The 24035-nt window shown below is 48.0% G+C and overlaps 1 protein-coding gene across 3 annotated transcripts; it reads right to left on the bottom strand.

The window, feature by feature from the left end:
* Positions 1–1352: 1352 nt before the first annotated feature.
* EPN2 (epsin 2) lies at positions 1353–23538 on the bottom strand. 3 transcript variants are annotated; one of them, XM_060684042.2, is made up of 9 exons: positions 23217–23538; positions 12057–12840; positions 9913–10025; positions 8944–9036; positions 8488–8644; positions 7016–7192; positions 5955–6047; positions 5401–5607; positions 1353–4582 (listed from the first exon to the last, which is right to left on the bottom strand). In XM_060684042.2, exons 2-9 carry the CDS (start codon positions 12649–12651, stop codon positions 4239–4241), a joined length of 1779 nt encoding a protein of 592 aa, XP_060540025.1. In that variant the 5' UTR covers positions 12652–12840; positions 23217–23538; the 3' UTR covers positions 1353–4238. The 3 variants fall into 3 exon arrangements, with proteins under 3 accessions (XP_060540025.1, XP_034297385.1, XP_087734622.1); XM_034441494.3 differs by having other exon boundaries at positions 8488–8647; positions 23217–23487; XM_087878496.1 differs by lacking the exon at positions 23217–23538 and adding an exon at positions 21873–22056.
* Between the last annotated feature and the right edge of the window lie 497 nt (positions 23539–24035).

The raw sequence follows: 24035 nt of genomic DNA, 5'->3' as shown, positions 1-24035 counted from the left end.
AATTGGCTCCAGTCCATGACTTCAGACTGAGGTGGTCTCTCCCATGACTTGCTCCTTGATATTGTCTAAGCTTCTGCCAGGTCTTTTGAGGACTTAACATGTTTTTCTAGCACTAACCAACATGTCACCACCCCACAAAATGATGGAAAGATCTGGGCCAGCTAGGTCACCAGCAGATTAAGGAACAGAATTGGGACTCTGAGGGTGATGTCTGCCGACTGAGCTTTCCAAAGTAAAGAAAATTGCTTTGCTGAAAGCCAGAACGTTAATCTAATTGCTCCTTCATTGGTTGCAGATGAGATGGAAGTACGTTTCCCACTTAAGGAAGAGCAGGCCAGCTGCCTGATCAAAGGCTCCATTTGCTGTCTGAACGGATGAAGAGTTAAATTGGAGGCAGAATTATCACGAGATTGGAAGAACTATCACAGAAGTGCATAAAGCACATTCCCAAAACGAGCTGTGTGCAAATCTAGAAGGACAAGTGATGAAATGTTCTGCTGGGAGAACAGGAAGAGCCAGAACTGGGGGGGGGGGGGGGGGGCACATTGGCTGCTGCTATGTCAGGTTTAGGAACAGATGGCTTGATCAACAGTTTGGTTCATGCTTGGTTTTTTTTTTTTAAACCCTGCAAAACTAATTTTGCAGGGGGAGAGCAGGCAGACCCGTTATTCAAAGGATCAGAACAACCACATTCCCCGCCACCCTTTTCTGTCCTTCTCTTGGGGGCTTTGGCAGTAAGCAGCATCTAGCTGATTTTTGGTTGGCCTCCAAAAAACCCAAAATGTCTAAGCAGGGCTGGAGCTGATTGGTGCTAGGCTCTTCTGCCCTCCGGCGAAATAGGGTGCAGCTCTCGCAAACTTTGGCTGTGACATCCCAGTCCATCAAGTGCTCAGAACAGAGTTTTCTTAGGAAAACTTCACCCAGGAATCTAGATGCTGAACAAAACCAGAATCCTCACATCCAAGCTGACCAACTTCCATCCGGAAGGCCAGGGGCACATCAGCCAAAGTGGCAAAGGACAGGGAGAAATCTCCCTGGGTCATCAGGGCCACCAGGGAAGAGGGGCACCATCCTTCAGAAGGATGGTGACATCCACCAATGCCTTTAAATCGTCATCCCTCCTGCCCCAAATTAGTGTCTTCCAGATATACTGGACTGCAAGGACCATAATTCTCAGCCAGCTCCCCTATGCACGACCCTTCAGGACTGGAAGTCTATTGGGGGAACCCATCAAGGGTCATGCATGCCAATGGCACAAAGGTATTTATTTATTTTTTAAAAAACACCCATAAGCCTTTGCCGGAGGAGGGAACATCTCAGCTAGTGTTTGAAAAGTCACGACAGTCTGGAAATATATGAGCAATATGTGTTTAATTCTGACAAGACACTGAATCCTGACATGCCCCACCTTTCTACGGCTGAGTGACCATTACGCTTCTGCCATAAGGGAACATTATATGATACAATGGTACAAATGATAAATGACAGCCGTAGAGAAAATAAAAAATTTGACACCACGTATCCAAAATAGCCCGTTCCCAATGGTTTAGAAAGTCGTTCTAAAATGTTTCCCTACAGATTCTGCTGCAGAAACCAAGTCAGGCTAGATATTTCAACCATACTCCATACAAAACAGGCGTTAGAAAATAGCTGGAGATGAAAGAAATAGGGAGGGTATGATTGCTTTCCTTGAATTAAGGAGATTTTTTAAAAAACTGGAAAGCCTCTTTAGGAGCATTCTGAAGTTTAGGTCACTTTAAGGAAGGCGGGATAGGAAGTGAGGAGAAGGGACAGTTAATAATGTTGTTAGTGTACGTTAATTGGAAGGAAAGCAACACCAGAAAGGTGGCATGTTTAAGCCGTTTAAAACCTTGGCTACGTAAGAAAAAAAAAATCAGACAACAACTTTCCTGTGGACTGCGGACAAAATACTTATTTAGCATACTGTACCTGGGTTAGCTCCATAGAAGGAGCTGTTTTTCCCACTTGGATAAAATTAAATCAGTTTTTCAAAGCAGGAATTCTGCAGGGACTCTAAAGACCATGCTGGCCACACAAGGCAAGAGCAGAAGCTGCAAGAAGACCTGGGTGGAGAAGGCCACTCTAGGGTGTTCATGGCTACTCAGAGTGAAATGACCTGTTGTGAGGAATCAAACACAACAACTGTGCAACAAGGTAAAGGAAACAAAACGAGAAGTGGAGGCAGCTGGCAATTGGAAAGCTGTTGCTTGTCTATATTAACTGCACAATGTCTGCCTGTCACTTTGGTATTGTGGATTATCATATCTTCCTTCAAGGTCACCAGCAAAGGACCCCTCTTGCCTCTTTCAAGCCACCCAACAGCTTTTTTACCATGACCCCCAGCGGCACAGTCCGCTCACCCAAAAGAGGCTTCGTGGCACGGATGTTGCTTCTAAAGGATAAATTATTAAAAGCCACCCAACAGCTGTCCCTCGTGCACACAGCCAGTCTCCAGCATCAAGAGACCTCATCCAGCTTTTGAGAACATCTGTATGTAAGCACACACACGTGTTTATGCGTGCTTTCTTGCAGTTGCCATTTCAAAAGAAAAAGAATTTTCAAACAGTTATTAACTACTTAAACCTGAGTATGTCTTAGTGGGGGGGAAAAATGAGCCAAAAGAATCAAAAGTTTACTTTTCGGAGAAGATTGTAAACAGAGCCAAGTAACACCATGGAGTGCATTCTTTAGTTAGAAGAGTTTAGTTAATTAAAAGTAACATTCATACAGCAATGTTTTGTTTTTTAAGTTGCTGAAAGTATTACAAGAGAGAAGTCATTTATTTTCCATGATCTTCAACCTCTCAAAGGCTTCCAGGAGGTTTTTTTTTTTTTACACAAAGTGGAGAGATGTATTCATAAAAGGGGGAAACTGAAAGGCAACTGTAGTGTTTTCCTTTTTCAATGTCACCTTAGCCATATCCCTCTCAAAATTCATGTTACACGAGCTATTCCATTGTTTTTTCCAATACAAATGTCTTTGTTCAAAAGCAGAAGGTTTGTCGATATTCCCTTTAAAATTCTCTTTATGAAAACCAAGAGCTAAAATATTTATATATAAATAAGAAACGTTAAATCAAAAAAAGAAGAGAATTGGAAAAGAAAGACAGTATCTTAATTTTTCCACTAAACCTGATGAATCTATCAAAACTATCGACTGTTAAATAAGAACATTATAAAAATTAGCAAGAGTGAAAACAGAACGCTCACCTGGCGAACTCAAATCCAAAACGGCCCTATCCTTAAAAGTGCAAAAGTATACAAGGATTACTGCATAATAACAAAAGGTCACCCCCAAATCAGTTCCCGAGTCCCCCCAGTATTACCTCGGTATTCCCCACCCTATGCTTTTTTGAAAGCCCCGCGTTGCAAGTCAAACGAAAAGAGCACGTGTAACTAATTTCCAAATGAAGTCACCATCAGAAAGCACAGAGCCAAAACCAGCCCTCAACACCAGGGCAGCATGCCAGTCATTCAGACGGAAGTCGTGGGCAGTCCGTGTTAAGTTGTAGAAATTCAACACTGCATACAAAACAGCACACTTGCGGGGTTTCACAAAAACTTTGCGGGACTTCACAGAGCTTGCTTCGGTTCTCCTCCTGTGGATGAGCTCGCCCGGCCCTCCCTGCCTGATTCTCAGCGGTGTGGGGGGGGGACGACAAAAGGGAGGCACAGTTTTGCTCGACATTTTAGTGTGCAAGGATATACAGAACACAAAGGCCAGATACCTCTTTTGCCAAGACTGGTAAGGACTATGGGTGAACCAAACAGTCTAGAGGAGCAGGTGGTTATGTGCAAACATGTTCACTAGCACTCTTTGAGTCTCAGGTGTGTTTTTACAAGCACGGGATCTGGCTGGCTCAGGCCGCGGCACTTTTGAGCGCAGCTGATGGTCTACAAAACAACACAGGGGGCTCTTTCAGATGGCAAAGTCTTGAAATGATTAACAAAAAGGAGGAAGGGGAGGGAGCAGAAACGGACTTTGGTGACAAACGCCAAAGCGTTTCTGCAAGGCTGCCGAGAACCCAAACAAAAAGGACCATCTGGGGCAAAAGGGCACATCTCGGCGAATGGCCGAGGGCACCAGGAGCTCCCACAGAAGGCTACAGCAGCCCACCAGCCTAGCCACCCCCATCTCCGGCGCTCGCGGTTCAGCCCAAGCCAACCTCAGATGTCCTGCCCGCCTTTCCCAGGGAGGCTTCACGCTCCAGGCTTCCTTTAGAGGAGGAAAGGGTTAGTGGCATTGGCCGGCTGAGAGACCGAGGGGGGCATCCCCGGGTGATGGAGAGGCTGTGCCACGGACCCCATCACGCCCACACTCACTCCCGGGCCCATCCTGGTTAGAGAGGTCACAGGGCCCGCGGCTGGCAAGGGGGCCAGGGCCACGGGAGCCACAGAAGGAAGGGGCCCCGGTTCCGGCCCTGGCGCAGCATTGAAAGGCAGGCTGCCCCCGAGGATGGGGCTGGCCCGCATCTGATTGAGAGTGAGGGGTTGCGGCTGATTCACTTGGAAGGGGTTGACTGTGGCTGGAGAAGGAGAAGTCGACGACGATGACGAGGATCCTGGGAGCAGAGAAGAGGGGAGGGAAGAGTCAGTCCGACTTCCACGGTTTCCAGTCTGACAGCAAACAGCTACACAAGCACAAAGTTGCAACAAAGGCATCATTCAATGCAGGGACACCTTCAATGCAAGGCCCAGAGGTAGGGGCCCTACCGATGGGTCAGGCAATGCCCATTGGCCAGGAATGAGAGCAGTGGGGTCTACAGAAGACATGGGGGGGCGGAGGCGGAGGAGGGTCTGCAGCACCACAGAATTCAGATTCCAGTGCTGGTAGCTAACCAGTAGCCCAACTGAGAGACTCTTGTCTAGGCCAGGGGTCTCCAACCATGCCCACTTTATGCCTGGAAGTTGAAGTCCACCAGGCTCAACGTGGCCAAGGTTGGAGACCCCTGGTCTAGATGGAAATGAAACATGGCACCACGGTCCTCTCACTGTCTAGTCACCCCAACCTTTCCTCCCAGGCAATCTCCCCCCCCCCACAAACCTCCACTGAGCAGAGACTCTAGAGCAGTGTTGAGAAACCTCAGCAACTTCTCAAAGCTGGGGAATTCTGGGAGTTGAAGTCCACACATCTTAACGTTGTTCAACTGACTCCCCAAGAACCCACCTTGTGTTTTTGGGTCCTGTTCCCTGCCATGCAAAACGTTTATTTCCCTAAAAACGCAGCTACCTATAGGCTCGTGGTGAAATCAGTTGCTGCACTGACTCAAATAACATTAACGCAGACTGTCCACCTTCAAGGGAGCAAGATTCATTAACGTGCCCGTTTTCCCCCTTCGGCCATTCCGCTCTCAAAGAAACAAGAAGTGCAAAGACGTACCTGCAGCCAAGAAAGGGTTGAGGGATGGTGCTGGCTGGGGGGGCTTGGATACCAAGGAGTCCAGATTCACCAAAGCAGCATTGGAGCCCAAGAAAGACTCGGGGGTTTTCCGAGCGGCGCTCTGTTTACTGGAGGAGAAGCTGGCTGGCTGGCAGTCTGAGAAGTCAGGGCTGGTGGTCCCACTGTTCTGGGCCGACAAAGCAGAACCTGAATCGCGGGAAAGGAAAATGCGGCTCTTGAAAAAGATCTCTCTCAAAAGGACACATTCCCTATTATGCCAGGCATTTTTCCTTAAACATTAGGTGGTTGCTTTACTCATTCTTGCTTCTTCAAATCTGAAACCCGAGTCGGACTCAAACATCAAGCACTGACACGGAGAATGCCGCCCTGTTGTCATAAACGACTTCGTTTACCTAAATGTTCACAGGAGTCATGTTCTCCCTTTTTTTCTCTTAATTTGGGGAAGGCTATCAAGATCATTCAGCAGCATTTTCCTACCAGCTGTTCAAGCCCTTTTTTTCAGCCCCCAACTATGGTGTCCGTTTCAAAGATACCTTGCTTGTTAGACGATCGAAGGGTGTCGAATTCAGAAAAGTCGTCTTTAATCGTCCCGTTCAAATTGCTGAAGAGGTCGAAAGATTTGCTACCTGCAATGCAAAAAAAGAATGTTGCCACCACAGCCAGGACTCTTCCTCCATAATCCTAGAAAAATACTGTTTCCGCTAGCACCTCCCAATCAAGGTGTTAACTCTCTCTCTCTCATTAGTGGAGGACAAGATAACCGGTTTCACCCAGCTGCAAAACTCCACCCCAGAATCTTGGCCACCCTGACTGGAGAGGCTGGGATCTGGGCCTTTCCGTGTTTGGCTGAGCCACCAGCTCTTGGCCCCTGCAGGATGCCCTAATCCAGGGGTCTCCACCCTCAGCAACTTTAGCGTTTGTGGGCTTCAACTGCCAGAATAGCTGGCTGAGGAATTCTGGGAGCTGAAATCCACAAATCTTAAAGTTGCCAAGTTTGAAGAGACCTGATCTAGTGGACAGTTACACTATGCTGCTGAGTAATTCTAGGAGTTTAAATCCACAAGCCTTAAAGTTGCCGAGGTTGGAGACCCCTGCCCTAACCTACTTTGCTTCATCAGGACGCCTCTGCTGTGTCCCTTCAGCCCACCCAAGAATTCAGGAGTGAATTCCCAGCATATGAGCCTCTCAGGCTCCTGAGACAGATTAAAGTGGATTTCTTTCAAGAAACAGACCAAGCTACCAAGTAGCCTTAAGAATGGAGGAACTGATAGGATTCCTGACACAGGAATGCCCGTGTCCTAGGAAAACTCCCCAAAATGAGGAAGTCGTCTGTCCAGGGAATGTCTGGAGGATAAAACAAAAGCTTCTCCTTTGCTGAAGGGAGACAGTGATCATCTTTCACTTTTTTTAAAAAAAACATTCCCATCACTTGAGCCGGGCTGTGGTCTTTCTAAGCACTGCATCTGTATGAAGATCATTCTGTCCCACTTCCAGCCATTTCTCTCTCACCCACACGCCAGAGAAGATGCCTTAGACCTAGTCACCGATAAAACAGGTTCCTCCAAAAGATACAGAAAGTGGGCATCCTACTTACCAGAAGCAGAAATTGGCTTGTTTACTGGTGCTGGTCCCCAGGGGTCCACGGCTGCCTTTGTTGCCACGGACGATGGCTGGGAAGGAGCCCAAGGATCGGCACTCTTTGGGAGAGGCTGGGCAGCTGAGGAGATCGCAGGGGCTCCCCACGGATCGACAGAGGTGGCTGGTTTGGCACCTGCAGCAAAGGATGTACAAGCCCTGAAGCTTCACAGCAAAGTCAGACCTAAATCCGACAGTCGACGTGTGACTAACGAGAGGGCAACTTCAATTCTGAGGGGTTTATCTATTTAACCCTAATCCTAACTCACCAACAGGACCAGATGCGAATCGCAAACACACGACGTTTAGAACCCTAAACCAAAATTTGTGGAGCATTTTTCACAAGAGAAATCCTACATTCCGAACGTGGGATTTCAAACAGGGCAAAGCAATCTTGTTGCTTCTGCTGAAGTTAAACAATGAGACATGAAGACCCCTTCTCGGTCTTCTCAAACACTTAGCATCCACTTAGCTGGACCTACTTGCTGCCCTCCCATGCATATTACCATAACTCATTCGTTCTAAACTAGATTCTAGCAGGAGTTTTTAATTATTCTTTTAAAAAACTTAGATTCTTTCTTGATCGGCATAGCATGATTAAGTGACAAAATTAAAATAGCAAGTCCCTGCACATCCCATCTTCTCAGCGCATTGATTTAAAAAATGAGAACCCAAATTCAGTTGGTTGGTTGTGTTTTGGCGTATCTGTTTAAAGGAAGCCTGCTGAAAACACACACACACACACACACAACTATTAAAATGTTGATTCAGATTTACAAACAGGTGCAGGCTCCCAGTCACTATGTCCAGAAGATAGGAAAGGCCGCAGAGCTTTCCACAGAAAGCAGCTAATCTCTTCCCCGCTGCCTCCATTTCCTGCAAATTTATCAACAATTCCATGCAAGAAATGCTAATTGCCCGGGGCTGCCGTAAGTGGAAGCTTCCCAAACAAGTTGCTCTTTCATGAATCGGATGACAAAAGCGGGCAGACGCAGCAATGGCAGCCCTGGAGGACAAGACCCTCTTCTGAGAAGGCGCTTATTGAATGCCATTGAAAAACCGGTCCAGCTAAGCGAGACTTAAAGGCCTCTGTTCTGTTTTGAGCCACCCTTTTCAGCGGCATCCAGATACATAAATCTGATTCCTTCACCACCCTCCGAGGGAGCCAAGGAGCTGGCAAGCTGAAACAAGGGCCTGTTATCAATGAATCGAATCAGTCAACGTTGAAAGCCCGCAAGGCGTCGCAGCTGCAAGCCTGTTTCCTTGAACCTTAGGACAGGGGATGGATGGCATCTCCCTAGGTTTAAGAATAAAATGTTCCCAAAAATCCTTACCTTCCCAAAGATGCCAAACTACAAAGGAAAACCTTTCAGGGACTTGCACGGGCTGTGTGGGAGAGGGCAGTGAAAGACCCCTTTGCCTGGCTCTTACCGAACGATTGCCATGGATCGGAGGTGGCAGTGCTGGCTGGAGGGCCCCCCCAAGGGTCGGCTTTCTTGACTGCAGCTGGGGGCTTCCTGGACTCTCCTTTGGGGGCAGGGGTGGCGGAAGAAGGCAGCGCATCCATGAGGTCCAGCAAAGCTGCATGCTGCTGAAAAAGGTCATTTTTAGCAGGGTACAAACATTTTACAGGACCCACAAATCATCTTTTTCAAAAAGGAAAGACAGGAGCGCAACGAACAAAAACAATGCACCATTTCACTCTTTCAGGTGCCCTCAGCTGATCGCTTGGGCTTTTTATCCCAGGACGGAAGAGATGCCTTATGATAAACCCTCTTGTCTTCCACGCACACATAAATACTCAAAAGTCGCAATGCTGGCTCCGTTTCTCATCTGTCCCACCCACCCAGGGAGCTCTGAGAATTCTCTGCGAAGGAAACCGCCTACCTCCTTCTTTTTGGGAAATTTGACAGTATCTCTGCGACTTTCTTCCAACGCCATCTGTAACCTCAAATCGTCGCCGCGGCGCAGGCGCTCTTCCTGCAGAAAGGGGGAGGGGGGAGAAGTTTAAAACAGGGTCCCACGACGGCTCAAGGAAAGCCGCAAGTCGAGCTCGGGGACTCATCCGTGCCCTTCCCTTGGCGTGACAGGGAAGGGCTTTGCTGACACTTTTTTCGTGTCGTTTTCCTGAGTTTCCTGGTCTAGACTACAGCCAACACTTCCAGCCAGATTGCAGAACAGGTAACAGCCTCGTTACCTCTTCAGCTACAACTGCACAGGAGTCTCCAAACTTGTCAACTTTAAGACTTGAGAATTTCGACTCCCAGAAGTCCACAAGTCTTAAAGTTGACAAGTTTGGAGAGCCCTGATGTAGAAGAAGCTAAAATGCCCATTTTCCACTCCTGCTTCACGTCGTCTGCAGAGGCGTGGCTGCCTCGGAGATTCCGAATTTTCCATACTCATCAATGTAATGTTTTAGAAGCCCCTGTTAAGACCTGATCGTGGACCTGCAAAGGTTTTGCTTCAGGATTTGACTGATAGCTCCAGAGTGTCCAACGGGGTGATTCTGCAGCTTTCCTTTGATCATGCGTAACTCCTAACAGCTGTCATACGCTGCCACGGATCGTCAGCTCCTTGCTTAACCATGACAGCCAAGCTGGGAGGCAGGTTTTCAGGAGCGATTTTCAGTTAATAGGGAAATTGGGGCGGCGCCGACAGGGCCCCTGCAAGGTTGCAGAACCTACCCCCTGCTAATCCGACCAACCAAAACTAGAAGGGGAAGGAGCCGAGAGCTGTAGTTCAACAGGTTCCTACCTGTGCTCTTCTCAGGCCTTTTCCTCGTTTCACCTTTCTGGGGTAGACAGCAGATCAACCCAAAGTGTACCAGGTGATGCTGTCGCTCTGGGAGAAACCAACCTGTTCTGCCACCTCTCTGCTCATGGCCAAAGCCAGCTGCAGCTGGAGTTCCTCTTCCCCGCTGGTCTGAGGCCGGGCCTGCTCCAGTTCTGAAGACACTCTCGGTGATGTAGCTGGAGGGGGAAACAGGCACAAGCTTGGCTCTCTCTGAGCAGCTCTGCTGCTGAAACCTCCTCTTCTCCACCTCAGCTGTCCTCCCAGGCTCAGCTACCTTTCCACAACCACGGTTCCTCTCATCTACCTTTTAATGGCAAGGGCCCCAGGCAGACAGACTACAACGCAAAACAACCATCCTTTCAGTAAAAAACAGATAACCCAGAATTGCAAACTGCCAAAGAAGAGCCAGCTGAAGACTGATAAAACTGAAATCCGGCTGAGGAAAATTAAACATGAGATTTACAGCCACAGATATTTGGGGGTGGGAGGAGGGGACTGCAAAAATGGTTGTCCACTCTAATTTGAACTATCCCCAAAAGGATCAGAGGATGGGCAGGCTGAGGTTTCCCATTTAACCGGCTGCACATAGAGAGCAATCTGAAAGTCAGGCGGGGTGCCAAGGGGGTCTGATTAGGTAAGAACCCGGAGGCCAGACTCTTTCAAGATTGAGGCCGACTCTCTTGAAGGCAGACCCTGAACTGGCCTCACCCTAAACACAAAACTGCTGTCCCTCTAAGGCAGCAAAGGATGCAGGCATGAAGCCCCATCAGGTGGCACTAGCAAGTTGCAACAACATGTGAGGCTCTTATGGCTGGAAATGGTCTGCTATGCTGACATGCACCCCACTGTATGCCATTATTCCCTGGAATAATGTACAGAATAATGTACAGAAATTCCCAGGGTTCACTCCAAGACATCTTCTGTAAGTAAAGCTAGAAGGGCAAACTAGACAATCCAAGGTCTCTACGTAAAGAAATATTGCCCCAAAACTACGATCTCCCTGGTATGTTGCTTCCTCTCCTAATAAGTACAGGACAGTAACAGGAAGCTTCCCAGGCCTGCTTCGGTCCAGGAAACATTCGTTTGGGCGCAAAGTCAAACAAAGTGAAATGTTAATCCTTCCCTGGATCCAGACCAGGAAGACTTGATCATGACCATTCCATGCACACCGAGGAGAGAGAGCAAAACCCTCAGAATTCAGCATGGCTGACCTGAGTAAATCTGGTTAGGACAGCTCACCTCCCTTAGTTTCCACATTCAGCTAACTGCAAGTTGCTTTTGAGGCATGCTTAAATTTTCTCAGGGATTTAAAGTCACAGCAGAATTTCAGATTAAGATGCGCTGACTTCCCCGGGGAAGCTGCCGTTAAATTTTATAAAACTGTGCCTGCAAATTGAAGCGACCTATTTCCCTCTTTCACTCCACATTTAAATCCCTGATGTCATTAGGAGGCCATTAATGACAGCTCAATCACCATCCCGGCCAACCCTGAAATTTCTTAAACTTGCGAAGCATCCCAGCGTTGCAGTGAAAGCCTCGTCTCCCAATGATCCAGCCTAAACCGTTTCCTTGTAACCCATGAAGGGATCCTTTGTTATCCTGCTACAAAGCGCCTGATCATTAACCCAGATGTTTGCGCAAGATGGCACTGAGTAGATCCAGCGCTGACACCCCGAGACCTGCTTTGTGGCTGCTTCCAGAAACCTTCGGATTCCCAAACTATAAGGAAGTCAAAAACCGAGGTCTGCTCTTCCACAAAATTCCCACAGGTCAACTCTGAGCAGCCCTTCAGGTCAGGTTCCCCGAGACGAGAAATGAACAACTTCCCAGAGGATATTTTAGCTGCCTGAGCCTTCTTGTAGTACAACCTTGCAGCTGTAACAGTTCAATGACACATTTCTCAGTCTTTAAAGATGCAACAAAATTCTCTTCGAGAGAACAAGACTCAAAATTATAACTAAGTGGGATGGAACCCCTGCAGGAAGGGAAGGATGGGAGAACTATTTCCAATCCCACCTCAGGGCTGTCATCCTGTTCCGGAGAACCTCCAAATGAGAACGTCCTTTAAAGTGGAAGCACCGGCCAAGCAAGGGCCACACACCAGGTCCCTGTAGCTGGTTCAGAGACCCACATTTCTATTTATCCACCCACCAACTGGAAGAGGCACAGAGTGTGGAAGAACCCCAAAGCCCACGACGTGCACTTACACCCATGGTAGGAAGCTGGAGAGCCTCCAGATTTGCCGTACTCTTGCTCAGAGTAGCTGGTGGACAGGTTAGGCTGGCTGGAGCCTCTGCCAAAGGAGATCTGATTGCTCCCCACTCCGGTGGCCACCTGAGCCATGCGTTCTTTGGTCTTTAAGGCCTGGGCCCTCTCCGTCTTGAGCCGCTCATCGTCCTTCAGCAGGGAGACCAACTGCTTGGACTTCTCGCGCACGTTGATGCCCTGGTCTTTCCCATCCCGGTCAATGTACTGGAAATCTTTCAAAGTCTGGATGGCAAAGATGTTCTCCTTGCACTGCTGGGCCACCCGCTCCGACCCAGTTTTGATCAGGTAATCCAAAAGGGTTAAAGCCTTGTAAACGTGCCTCCAGTTCTTGCCGTGGTCGTTCAGCCGTTTCCAGATCATGCTCATGATTTCGGAGAAGGCCACCACATTGTAAGTCAGGTCTGCAATTTCGGTCATTAAGGAGCTGGAGGGGCCCCAGGGGTCATTGGAAGTTGCTTCCCGGACTTTAATTTCGGCCTCCGAATAATTGTTCACAATGTTTTTCATTTGCCGCCTGATCGACGAAGTTGTCATTTTTATCTCCTGCTCCTCCGTCAAGGCAGATTCCTCCCGAAAGTCCTCAGGGATTGGCCGCCACGGCGTTTCCCCCTCCGCGAATCCCTCGGACAGGAAGACGGAGCAAGATCATCTGACTTGGAGCAGTGTCTGATAAAGTCATTTCCTCTCCTCATCAAAGGTACGAAAGGAACTGGGGAGCTTGACCTAAAAAGGAGGGGAAATCCCATTAGTAACCATGGCAATGGCTTTCTTGCCTTTTGAAAGATGGCCCAATCCAACTCCGGCATCCCATCTGTCTGTGACGTGACCTGCCTTCCTGACGTGACAGAAGGAACCGTCCATTTGCTCACAGGACCTGAGCTCGCCTCAGCGGCACCTAGCTAACTAAATCACCTCCAGACCCAGCAGCCAAGACTGCTCCTGAAAGAGACTCCAAACCCCATTTAGAGCAACATCCTTGCAGCTAGGCAGCCACATGCAAGCAGCGGCCTTTCAAGAGCTCTCGGTCAGGCATCCCAGACCCAGATAAAAACCCTGTGAACAGCTCGGATTGCCAGATAAAAGGACCAGGGGGAGAACTGAGCTATGGCTACAGACAAGATGGCGCCACCGGCTTGAAGCAACTTCTGTTGAAATCATTTCCTCTCCTCCAGGTAGGGCCATCTGTTGCTCTGCGTCACACACTCTGGCTAGCTCCCCAAATCCCAGACCCCACAGGGAAGTCATCCTAGGGCCGAGAACCCTGGCACGCAGAGGTATACGCAAGGGCACCAGCTGCTGGGCCGCTGGCTGGGGCGAGGGTCTTTCTACCCTCCTCTGATCTTCTTCCGTCAAGACGGCAGGACGTCTGTCAAGTGGCCATCGGGCAAGGCAGAAAAGGTAAGATAGATCATTTGGTAAATATAGAAAGTACATGACAAATTGCTTTCATTAAAAGCAAAGCTTTACATTAGCAGGGAATTAGCCTTCTTTAAAGAGGCCCTGGCGGATTATTACTTTACTGATGAATCGCCCAGGAAAAGTGAAAACTCAGCAGAAACGGGGTCTCCACAGGGCCCTGAAGTTGCAACTGCAGCACGAATCAAAATTAAACTTTATGTGGCTGCTGCTTGGTGAAAATCCCAGAATGCGAAGCCGTATCTGCAATTAGGCCTCCTGATATGGTTGATGCAGCCACTGTGTCACACCTCAAAAGCACTTGCCTTTTCTGGCCTTCGGAACAACGGAGCCTGGGACTCAGACGGAAGGCAGGGCTAGGAGCAGTGAAGGGGGGGGGGGCTGAGGGTGGGGTGAAGCATGTGCAGATTAGAAGCTAAATTCTTCCCAAAACCACCTTATGGCAAATGGGAGCTTGTATTTAGCTCTGTCCTTGGCCAAAGCGTTTTACAATCTCAGAAGCAGCTTTAGATGCTCACAATAGTTGTGATCCCCAACGGCCATAACCCTCATTTCTAACACCATCTAGGCTCTGTCATTAAAGGAGCAACTAAGGTAGTTTTCTTTATAGAAGTAAGTGATCCACCACTGACTTCAGAAATTCTAACTTGTGGTTTCCAAATCCTAAGCGGGTCTTGTCATGCGTAACTTTCCAAAGTCACGATAGAGCTTAGGGCTCCCCAATTTTAGAGACAAGGCCTTTCTTTTCATTAAGTCTTTTCATACTCATAAATGTATATACAGAGAGCCCATGTACGGAGAAGTAATAAGTGTTTATAGTTTTCCGCAACAGCCAGATTACTACCCGTGTTTCCCCGAAAATAAGACCCCGTCTCTTATTATTTTTTTTGAACCCTGAAATAAACGCTTGGCCTTATTTTCGGGGGGGTCTTATTATTTTGGGACACGTGGAGGAAACCAGAAGAAATGGCGGGGACCGGCTGCGCGTGCGTTTAAACATTTTCAGGGGGGGGGGGCTTATTTTAGTGCATGCGCTCAAAAGCCCGATTGGGCTTATTATCAGGGGAGGTCTTATTTTAGGGGAAACAGGGTACAATTCAGCATTCAAAACTCCAAAACAAAGAGCAGGAAACAGTGTTTTATCATAACTTTAATCCTGAGGGTTAACTCAAGTTACCCCAGGGGTGTCCAACCAATTTGACAACTTTAAGAGCTGCGGACTTCAACTTCAACGGCTGGCTGGGGAATTCTGGGATTTGAAGTCCACAAGTAGAGGCCAAGGTTGGACACCCCTGAGTTACTTACCTGCTTATTAGAGCATAGGGCAAAAGGAGATTCATATCTTAATACTCTGTGGGTAAGGAAAGTAAATCACAATTTATTGATACTATAGGAAAGCTCTGAGTTTGCAGGATAATAAAAGGCATTTAAGTAGCCACAGGTTGTTTTTTTTAAAAAAGCCAATTGAAAGCAACAGCCAGAACAAGTTCCTGCATTCTTCTACGGAAAATGTAAAACATGCCAGAAATGTTTCTTGTTCCAGGTCTAATCCCACTTTGGGGGTGGGGGAGAGGGGGAAGCACCGGATGGCCCATCTGTTGACTTGGAATTAAACCCCTCCAGATTTCAAAGAGAAGCCAGGGGACCCCCTGCAGCTCTGGAATCCAACTATTTCCGGTGGTACAAAAGGAGCAAGAGAGGACCGCCCCCCCCCCCCAATGTCTCCTCCAGATACAGGAAGGAAGCCTCAACTCTCCTCCCCCCCCCCGCCCTTCAATTCTAAATGGCCTCTTTTTCGTGACACCTCAGGGGGGAGGAAAAGAACTGGGCTTTCCTTACCCCCATTGCTCAAATCTTTCATGAGAGACTTGAGTTAGAAGTCACAAATCACCAGACACCAATACGGCAAAGAGGTTGCATTTAAAAGGGGGGGAGGGGGGGAGATCAAAAGATTTGTTTCCAGAGCTGAACAGGAAAAGAATCCCATCTTTCATTCTATCAGGGGCAAACATACACGGCAGACAGTTAACAGATGCAATAAAACTGGGCATTAGGCATAAAAGTCCATATGCAAAAGAACACACCTCAGATCTTTCCTGCCTTAGTTTAAAAAAAGGAAAAGCGTATCAACAGGACAGCAAGGAGCCCTGGAAGAGTCCCAGGAATTTCCTTGCCTTCCAACTGTCTAAACATAAAGCTCTGCAGGGAAAAAAAAAAAAAAAAGAATCAAGCTGAGATTCAGAACGTAAAATGTCTTTCAGGAAGGAAGAAGAGGGAACCGGTGTCATTTCTCTAAAGCACGCAAACTAGTTTTCTTCATGCCAGGGTGACAATTGTCCTGAAGTCTCCATCTCCCTTTTCTTCATTCAGGGAACACGCTTAGCTGCCTAGGCCAAGAGACCGTGGTGACCGGGTCCTCTTTTAAAAGTTAACTTTAATAGGATTGTCTCACTTGAAGGTAAGGCTGGTTTGTGTGTTTTTTATTTCATTTCATTTTTTTCCTTCTTCTGCGTTCTCCTCTAATCACTGCAGGGCTTCTAGAACTTGAAAGCTTAAGCCGAGAATTGGTGAATCTGATCCTAACGCTGAGATTGATTCTGCAACTTTACAGTTAGTTTACCAAAGAGACTAAGATGCTTTCAGCAGAATTTTTCTCTAGAAAAGCTATGGGAGAACAGGGATTATTGGCCAAGTTTATGTAGCTCGGATTCCTGAGGAACCTCATCTGCCGTCCCATCATGGCCCAAGGAGCTCAGGCGTGCCCATCCCCCATCAGCGGACCTGCCTTCCTCCAACAGGATGATTTCGTCATGTGCCTTTCGACGTTGCGTACTTCAAGGCGCGTTACACAATTGGGTGCTTTTGAAACAAAAGCCAGAAGAGATCCTGTTGAACCATCAGCAGAAATCATTGAGAAGGGAGGAGGAGGAGGAGGAGGAAAACAGGAAATCTGATTCATGAGGAGCAACAAGTCAACCAAGTATTTCTGAGATTAAAACACACAAACACATTGCTATTCAAGGAATGGAGAGAGCAGAGAGCTGTAGATATGTGAAGAAGCCCTCAAACGATTCCAACCCTGAAATTATGCTAATATCTCTGCATTGCCCAATGTGGGCTTCCTCTTAACAGTACGACAAAGAGTCAAGTAGATAAACACCAACATACTGTCTGGAGATTAATGGAGTTGCAATTCAACATAAGGCTGGGGAAGGTAGATTACAGGCACAAACACAGAGAGAATAAAATCAAATTTCCACGCCGAGATTTCTTGGGGTGCAGAGTAGGACCACTGCAGACCTTACACACTGCTACGGAAACAGAGAAGAAAACCCACTTGACGCTTCTCTGGATCTTACAAATCCAGAGAAATTGCCACTTAGCAATTCAGGCAGCCCTTTCCCATCAGGTTTGAGGCCAAGTTTATGGCAGATGGGATGTGCCACAGGAAACGATTTCCCAAATGCTAAATTACAATTTGCTCATTTTAAAATAAGGCTTGCAAAATTCACATGCATTTTAAAATGTTTTTTTTTTTTAAAAAAAATGAAAACACCTTATTGGAAACACCAAGAAAAGGGTATTAACTAGGAGTGGCGTCTGAAGCAGCAGCCCCAGGAGCACAAACTGCAGCCAGAGGAATGGGGGGCCCAACTGGAAGAGGCCTGGATTCCTGGGGGAGAGGCCTCAATCACCTGGGACTAATCCCTGCCCCATCCTCCAGGGTCAGCATGATGGAAAATAATAGCAGGCGGTCACAGGAGACGTTACTTCCATTCGTTTATTTGCAATGAAAAAGGCAGCCCTGCCCTCTGGATCAAGAGGAAAGAAGCCAAGCGGGCAAATGCATTTGGACCATCGGGGATGCTGCCAAGGTCATGATCCAGGATCCGAAGGCTGCTCAGGCCTGGACAGGGAAGAAGAGACCCAGTCCTGCCAGGACGGAGGGTGGGGGCTGTTTGGGAGATTCTTCACTATTGGTCCCAGAGAGGACAAGTGCTCAACCTGGGGGCTTTCCTGGACTCACAGCTCCTCTGGGAAGAACAAGTGGCAGCTGCTGGGAGTCTGTCACAGCCAGTTCGGTACCGGGACGCTTTACACAATGACTGGACACCCTGCTGAACGAATTTAGAAAGTGGAGGTGTTAGCACGTTGAGTTTCATTCAAGCTGTGTAGCCAAAAACCTGGGCTGAGCAGAAATTTGGGAGCTGCAGGCTTCATACTGAGGCTCTAAATTAAGGATGTCCAACCTTGGCAATTTTAAGACCTGTGGACTTCAGCTCCCAGAATTCCCCAGCCAGCCATTTCCCCAGGAGTTGAAGTCCACAAATCTTAAAGTTGCCAAGATTGGACACCCTTGCCCTAAATGCTATTGTGAACAATCTGGACAATGCAAGCACAACATCTGTGTTACCAAACCTCCAGACAATCTCTTGCTCAACTATCTTGCATTAGGACATATTAAACTCTCCGCCTTATTGAAATAAAACAGGAAGTGTTTGCAAAACATTCCAAAGTACCCGACCCAACTCTGCTTTGTAGCTAACTGGCTTAAAAAAGGGCAACTTCGTTCAGAGCTCTCTGGAACATTATTGATTCAATGAAGGCCATAGTGTGTCCCTGTATTCAGGACACAAATGTTGCCAAGCAAGCAAGCAAACACAAACAAACAAAACCTTAAACATACACCTGGAATAGACATGTTTGACATACTTTTTTTTACTTTTATCCCCTAAAATGCATAGTTTATATACTCAATTTAATCAACTAGTTAATTTTAATACTCCACCTGCCTGCATCTGAACCAAGGAGGCATCGAGGGGATAAAAATCGTTGTATACTCAGCCGAACAGCGAAAGTTTTGTTTGCTTGTTCTCTGCTTCATTTATGCAAGAACAGTTCATTCTTTAATTGCAGATTCAGAGAGCTGACTATACCTCATAAATCACGATAGCCCAGAGAAGCTATTATTTACTCTTTCAGTCTCAAAGACTGACTCAATAAGAGCAAAAGGACAGCAGCCTCGTGGACCAGTGAACATCGTTAAGCAACTTTCAAAACCCAAGTATAACTTTAAAGCAGGAATTATAAGGAAGATTCAGGCAACACTGTATGCAATTAACTCCACTTAAATCCCTTAAGTAAGCTGGGAACTACAATCTGTCAAAACGTGAAGAACACCTTCAGAAGCAAACATTTTCCACTTCTCCTTTTCTTCATCGTAAGGAATGCAACCACTAGCCATGAAGGTTGCTCCAAAAGTCATAAAAGCCTCCCCCAAGCACGTAGGGAAGCTGCAGAAACTAGAGGCCCTTTGAACACGGGAATCCTTTCTGGCTACTAAAAACCAATTTTGAAAACAAATACTTTCCATCAACCATTTGTTTCAGCGAGGCTGGCTTAAGACAAGTGCGTTAAAACCTGAAATTCAGGAGAAGTGAGGAACGGGCCGAGAATTCTGTACTTTTCCACTGACGCTCCTTCCATCTTCCCAAGGTCTCAAGCACGCAGGGATGAACCGGGGGGGGGGGGGGGGACGATGCCCCAGGGCCCTGTGCAGCAGAAGGATAGCTGGAATTCTCTCTCCTCGCAAACGGCCCTGATTCCTGCAAGCAGCTCACACTCTTCACTGGGGGTTGCTTGGGGAAAGCAGAGAGCTCTGTTTTCACTGTAAACAATGCCTGCCTATCGCCCAGCTCCAACTTTGTAGTCACTTGGAGAGCAACAGGACGAAAAGATGACCTACGTGGCAGGGCCTGTTTCATGCCTTGGGAAGGCTTGTGCTTAGCTCTCACCGACTCACTCTCCCAGCTAGGAAGAGAATTGGTCAAGCTTGCAAGCCAATGTTTCCACACCTTCTTAGTCCGGCTGTCATAAGCCCTGAGCATCTCTGGTTTGGAGCATAACTTCTCAAACTGATTTGTGGAGCAGATTCAGCAAACCAAGTTTTGCTAGCCCCTTTTGTGACCTTAATGGGCTGGGTGACTATTACTAATCTTCATCAGATCAGCTTCCAAAGAACCCAGGAAAATAGTTTCATGATGCAGCAGAAATCCTGCATCTTATGCAAACACAACAGTAGGTTTCTATGTATGTTGGCCTCTGAGTTCGCCTCCTAAAAAAAAACACCCTCTTACTATGCTCAACAAGAGAGGAACCAAAAATAACTGTGGCAAATAAGGAAGGGTTTGCTTGATGGATTCACACCACAGCCCTGATGTCGCCATGGGTAACCTATTTAAGTCACTGAGAGGCAGCCTTTCCATGCCTTCCAGGGAAGCTCCAAACCACCAGACTCACAGCTTTCCCATATTGTATTTGTATCACATTTATGCTGCAACGAATTAAAAATTAAAAACAAAAGATGAATAAGTTAAACGGCAAATGAAATAACAGCGAGTTCAAACGAAATTGACAGCAAGAACACAGGCTGCCTTATAGCCCTGCACAGAAGTGCCAGCTAGCTTCTCAGCCCTGTGACTAAGATCCAGACTGGATGTGATACAGTATAAGATACACAGTTCATAGCAAACATGGTCTTTGGCCGTATTGGCTGGGAACTAAATGTAATATATAGCATGTACGTATGCCAATAAATATATATCACATGTGTTATATATCACTCTAGAAAGCTGCAGACAAACCAAAATACTCATTATTTCAAGTCAAGACTTGAAAATTCATGTCGTGTAGTTAGACTGGTTTATTTGATCCCTGGCAAATGGCACTATTCTTCCCCATGAAACTTACTTGCAAGATGTCTGTTACCATCAGAACAAATAAAAGGAATCTGAAGACTGCTTATGTGGCAATTTACCTCCTCCAAACTCAGTGGGGCTTAATTCTGAGTAGAAAGTCTGTTAATGATATATATATATATATTCCAATTATGTGGCAATGTGTTTACCTTTCTCCAATGATAAAATACAGCTAACCCGTATCGACGAAATGTCACGATTTTTTGCAATGTATTTTAACCTAGCGTAGAAGCTGCTACACCTGCCAGACAAAATAATCACCGCACATTTCCACTGCAACAACCCTGAAGTGTGCATTGCAGAGTCAATCCCTAAACATAATCAGCCTTTCCTACCCGCAGAAGTATTTTGACACTCTCCGTGGGGCTGTTCAGGAGCTACATAAATTTAATCTCATGCTTGGCTGACTATGCCTCACGTATCTCAGTATAATTTACTCCCAGGTAAGCTTCCATGGATTCAAGTTACAACTGAACACCTCTCAGTGACGTAGAGCCAGTTCATGCATATTAAGACTCCTTACTTCTGTGCACAAAAAGGGCACACGCTCCTGTTCAATGAGGTTATCCTAAGCCTCCGTGTTAGAGTCAATCATTTGACTTTCTTTCTTTTTAAGGAAAAAAGGGAGGGAAGGAGAATCAAGGAAACTCCAATCATAACCCTATTGCACAGATTTCACAAGCTCTGTACCAGCATGCCGGTCCAACTTACAACCAGCCTTCTTCAACACAACACCTCCAGAAACGAGAGGCCAACAACTCACAAAATTCCAGCACTATCAGCGGAAATTCTTAGCTAATCTCCAAAGGCTGAGCAGCGCCAGAAGAACACAATTAATATTTGGATGGGAGACCACAAGAAATATCAAACAAAATAAACCCCAGAACAGCAGAACCTACATATCTAAGAAGTTAGGTGTGTCTCCACAAAATCACTTGGAGCTGATTTACTATTTCATCTTTACTTGGTTCCAACACTCTTAAAAGGCACCAAGTCAAAGAAGGTTACTGTACCCAATGCCTCTATAACCAAAACTGCCCTGGAAATTACCTCTTAATTGCAATCAGCCACTTTTTTTAATATTGGCATAAACACATTTTCTCAATTGCGCTGCTCTACAACAGGGAACAAACCAAATTTCATCACTACAGGTCCTTATGTATTAAAATGTTAAACTCATAGTTATATGACATTCAAATATCTCCCAAACTACACAGACTTCTAATAAAGTGTTTTAAAATTCAATAATTTGGTAGAGAACCCAGAACGTTTCCAAGGACAGAACAAACGATTCAGAAAGAAATTATGATCTGCTGATGTGCACAATGCAACAGAAAATGATAGAAAAACAGCTGGAAAATCACTGAAGAGATCTCTCCTTTCTGACAATTTTGATTCCAATTGACAAGGCAGAAGGAGAAAATTTATTTTCCTGCTACTAACTGCTCTGGGATTGCTGGAACAACCTTGGATGACACAAAAGAAAGCCACCATCACCAGACTTCACTGCCATGAATTAAAATAACCACAAATGAAAATAGCAAAAAAGGACAGAGAAAATTCAGGGTGTTAGGATCTGACCTGCGGTACACATCCTTTCAGAATGACTCCTTCACAAAGACGCATCCACCCAGCACAAAATACAGTCCCGGTACACACACACTCCGAGTGCAGCTCCCAAAGACTGCACAAATTCACCATTCCAGCAACGTGTCTGAAGTACGGGGCTTTTTGCCGTCTGCATTTCAAATCTGATTCCGGATTTGGAGGAAAGAGAAGGCAGAGACTCTCAGGAATCTCGGTTGTGTCACCCACACCACACCTTAGGCCATTCTCCACCCTGTGTGTGTTTTTTCAGATAAAGACAAACATCTCCTAGACATGCAGAGCAGCTTCCATAACTCAACCCGACCCCCCCCCCCGGCCTTCTTCCCTTTTGCACCCCCCATCCCCCCAAATTCTTTCCATTTTAGGTAATCGCACAACTTTGGTCCCTTTTTCACACTGACGCTCCATCCACTTCCAAGTGCAAGACACACCCACGAAAAACCCACAACACTCATGGGGAACAATCTGGCCGCAGCTTTCCTCCTAACCCTAATTCTGAGGAAAGGCCACAAGCTTTGGGGAGGGTCTGGCTTCGAATCAAAGGCAGAAAAGCTGCATGAAATTCCTTGCTACCAAAAAAAAATTAAAAAGGAATTTAAAGGAAATGTCCTCCCTCCCATCAGGATAGGTTGATGAATGGCCCTCCATCTGCACCAGCCATGAATAGTTGGGGAAAACAGCAAGGAAAGCAAAAAATAAAAGGGGGGGGGGGGTTTTACAAAATAAGGAGGGGCTCAACCCCTCCTTTAGAACCCCCCCAATGCAAAACCATTCCAAAGGTGGGGAGGGGCTGTCTTTGTTGTGCAGGGAGCATCTTTTACCCAGAGGGGGAGGGGGTGAAATGGGGAAGGGGGGGTCAGAGGGTCTAGCCAAGGCAGGGTTGACCCCACGGGCCCCTCCTTTGGCCCCCCACCCTTCAAAATAAACCCCTTTCTTCCCCTTTGCCCTCAAAGGAAGACGGAATAAGACCCCCCACCCTTAAAAGCAAGCCCCCCCACGTGGTCCCCATGGGGTGGAACCCCCCTCCCCACCCATAGAGACCCCCCCGCCAATGGGTGGGGTGGGGTGGGGGCGCCAGAGGAAGCCCCCTTCCCTCCCTCCCTCCCTCCCCCCGCCTTCTCCCAACCCCCCGGGGCAGGCCAGGGTCGTGTGAGGGGGGGGTCCTTTCAAACGGGGGGGGCTGCGTCTCGGGGAGCAGAGAGGGGAGCCAGAGACCCCCCTGAGCGACCCTCCCCCGAAAGAGCCTCCGGGGCAGCCCGCGCCGCCCCCTCCCCAGGCCCCAGCGCCGCCCCGCCCGCCCTGCTCGCCGTCTCCCACCTGCTGCCGGCGGGCGTTGCTGGGCTCCGGGCTCCGGCGGCCGCCGCCGCCGCCTTCGACACCCGCCGCCCACACGCGCCATCCAACATGGCGGCCCCGCCGAGGGAGGGGGAGGGAGAGGAGGAGGAGGAGGGGGCGCGCTCCCGCCCGGCCGGCGTGCCCACGTGAGGGCGTGCGCGCAGCCGGGGAGAGAGAGAGAGAGAGAGAGAGAGAGAGAGAGAGAGAGAGAGAGAGAGAGACCCCCCCGTCTTGCGCAGGCGCCCTGGCTGCCGAGGAGCCCGGGAGTCCGCGCATGCGCCTTCGCAGCCTGCTGGCATGCAGCACCGTGGAGAGCGTGCGGCGGGGTGGGGAGGGGGATTCTAACTGCTGGAAAGCAGCCGTGCGCGCGTGCATGCAGGGGTGCATGCAGGGATGCATGGCTGCAGCGCTCCTTCCCCCACCCACCCCGCCCCGGCATGGGTTGCCATCCTTAAACGGCCCGAGAGTTAAGAGAGACGGAAGCGATGGGAAGGGTTGCAAAAGCTGCCCAGGGATGCGCTGTGGCTCGATGCCTCTTTTCAACCAGGGTTTTCCGAGCTTGGAGGTTTCCACTCGCAGACGTCGCCCAGCCCGGTGGGAGAATTGCCCCACCCACAGGGTCGGCTGAAAGGAAGCCAAGAGGGGGTTGCACGGCCAAGTTAACGCATCTCTCCCTCCCCCCCAAGGAGCACCTCAGTCTGATGGACCAGCCTTCAGGACCTGCCTGGAATTGCTGGTTTCTTTGCCTGAAAGGTCTCCCTCGGGGGCTCCTTCCTTGGTGGGTGGGATGCCAAGAGCGGG

Source organism: Pantherophis guttatus, chromosome 14, assembly GCF_059756535.1.
Source record: "Pantherophis guttatus breed Tessera chromosome 14, ASM5975653v1, whole genome shotgun sequence".
In the NCBI taxonomy this organism is placed as follows: Eukaryota; Metazoa; Chordata; class Lepidosauria; order Squamata; family Colubridae; genus Pantherophis; species Pantherophis guttatus.
Note: the sequence above shows the minus strand (reverse complement) of the source record. Positions and strands in the feature narration are given on the sequence as shown.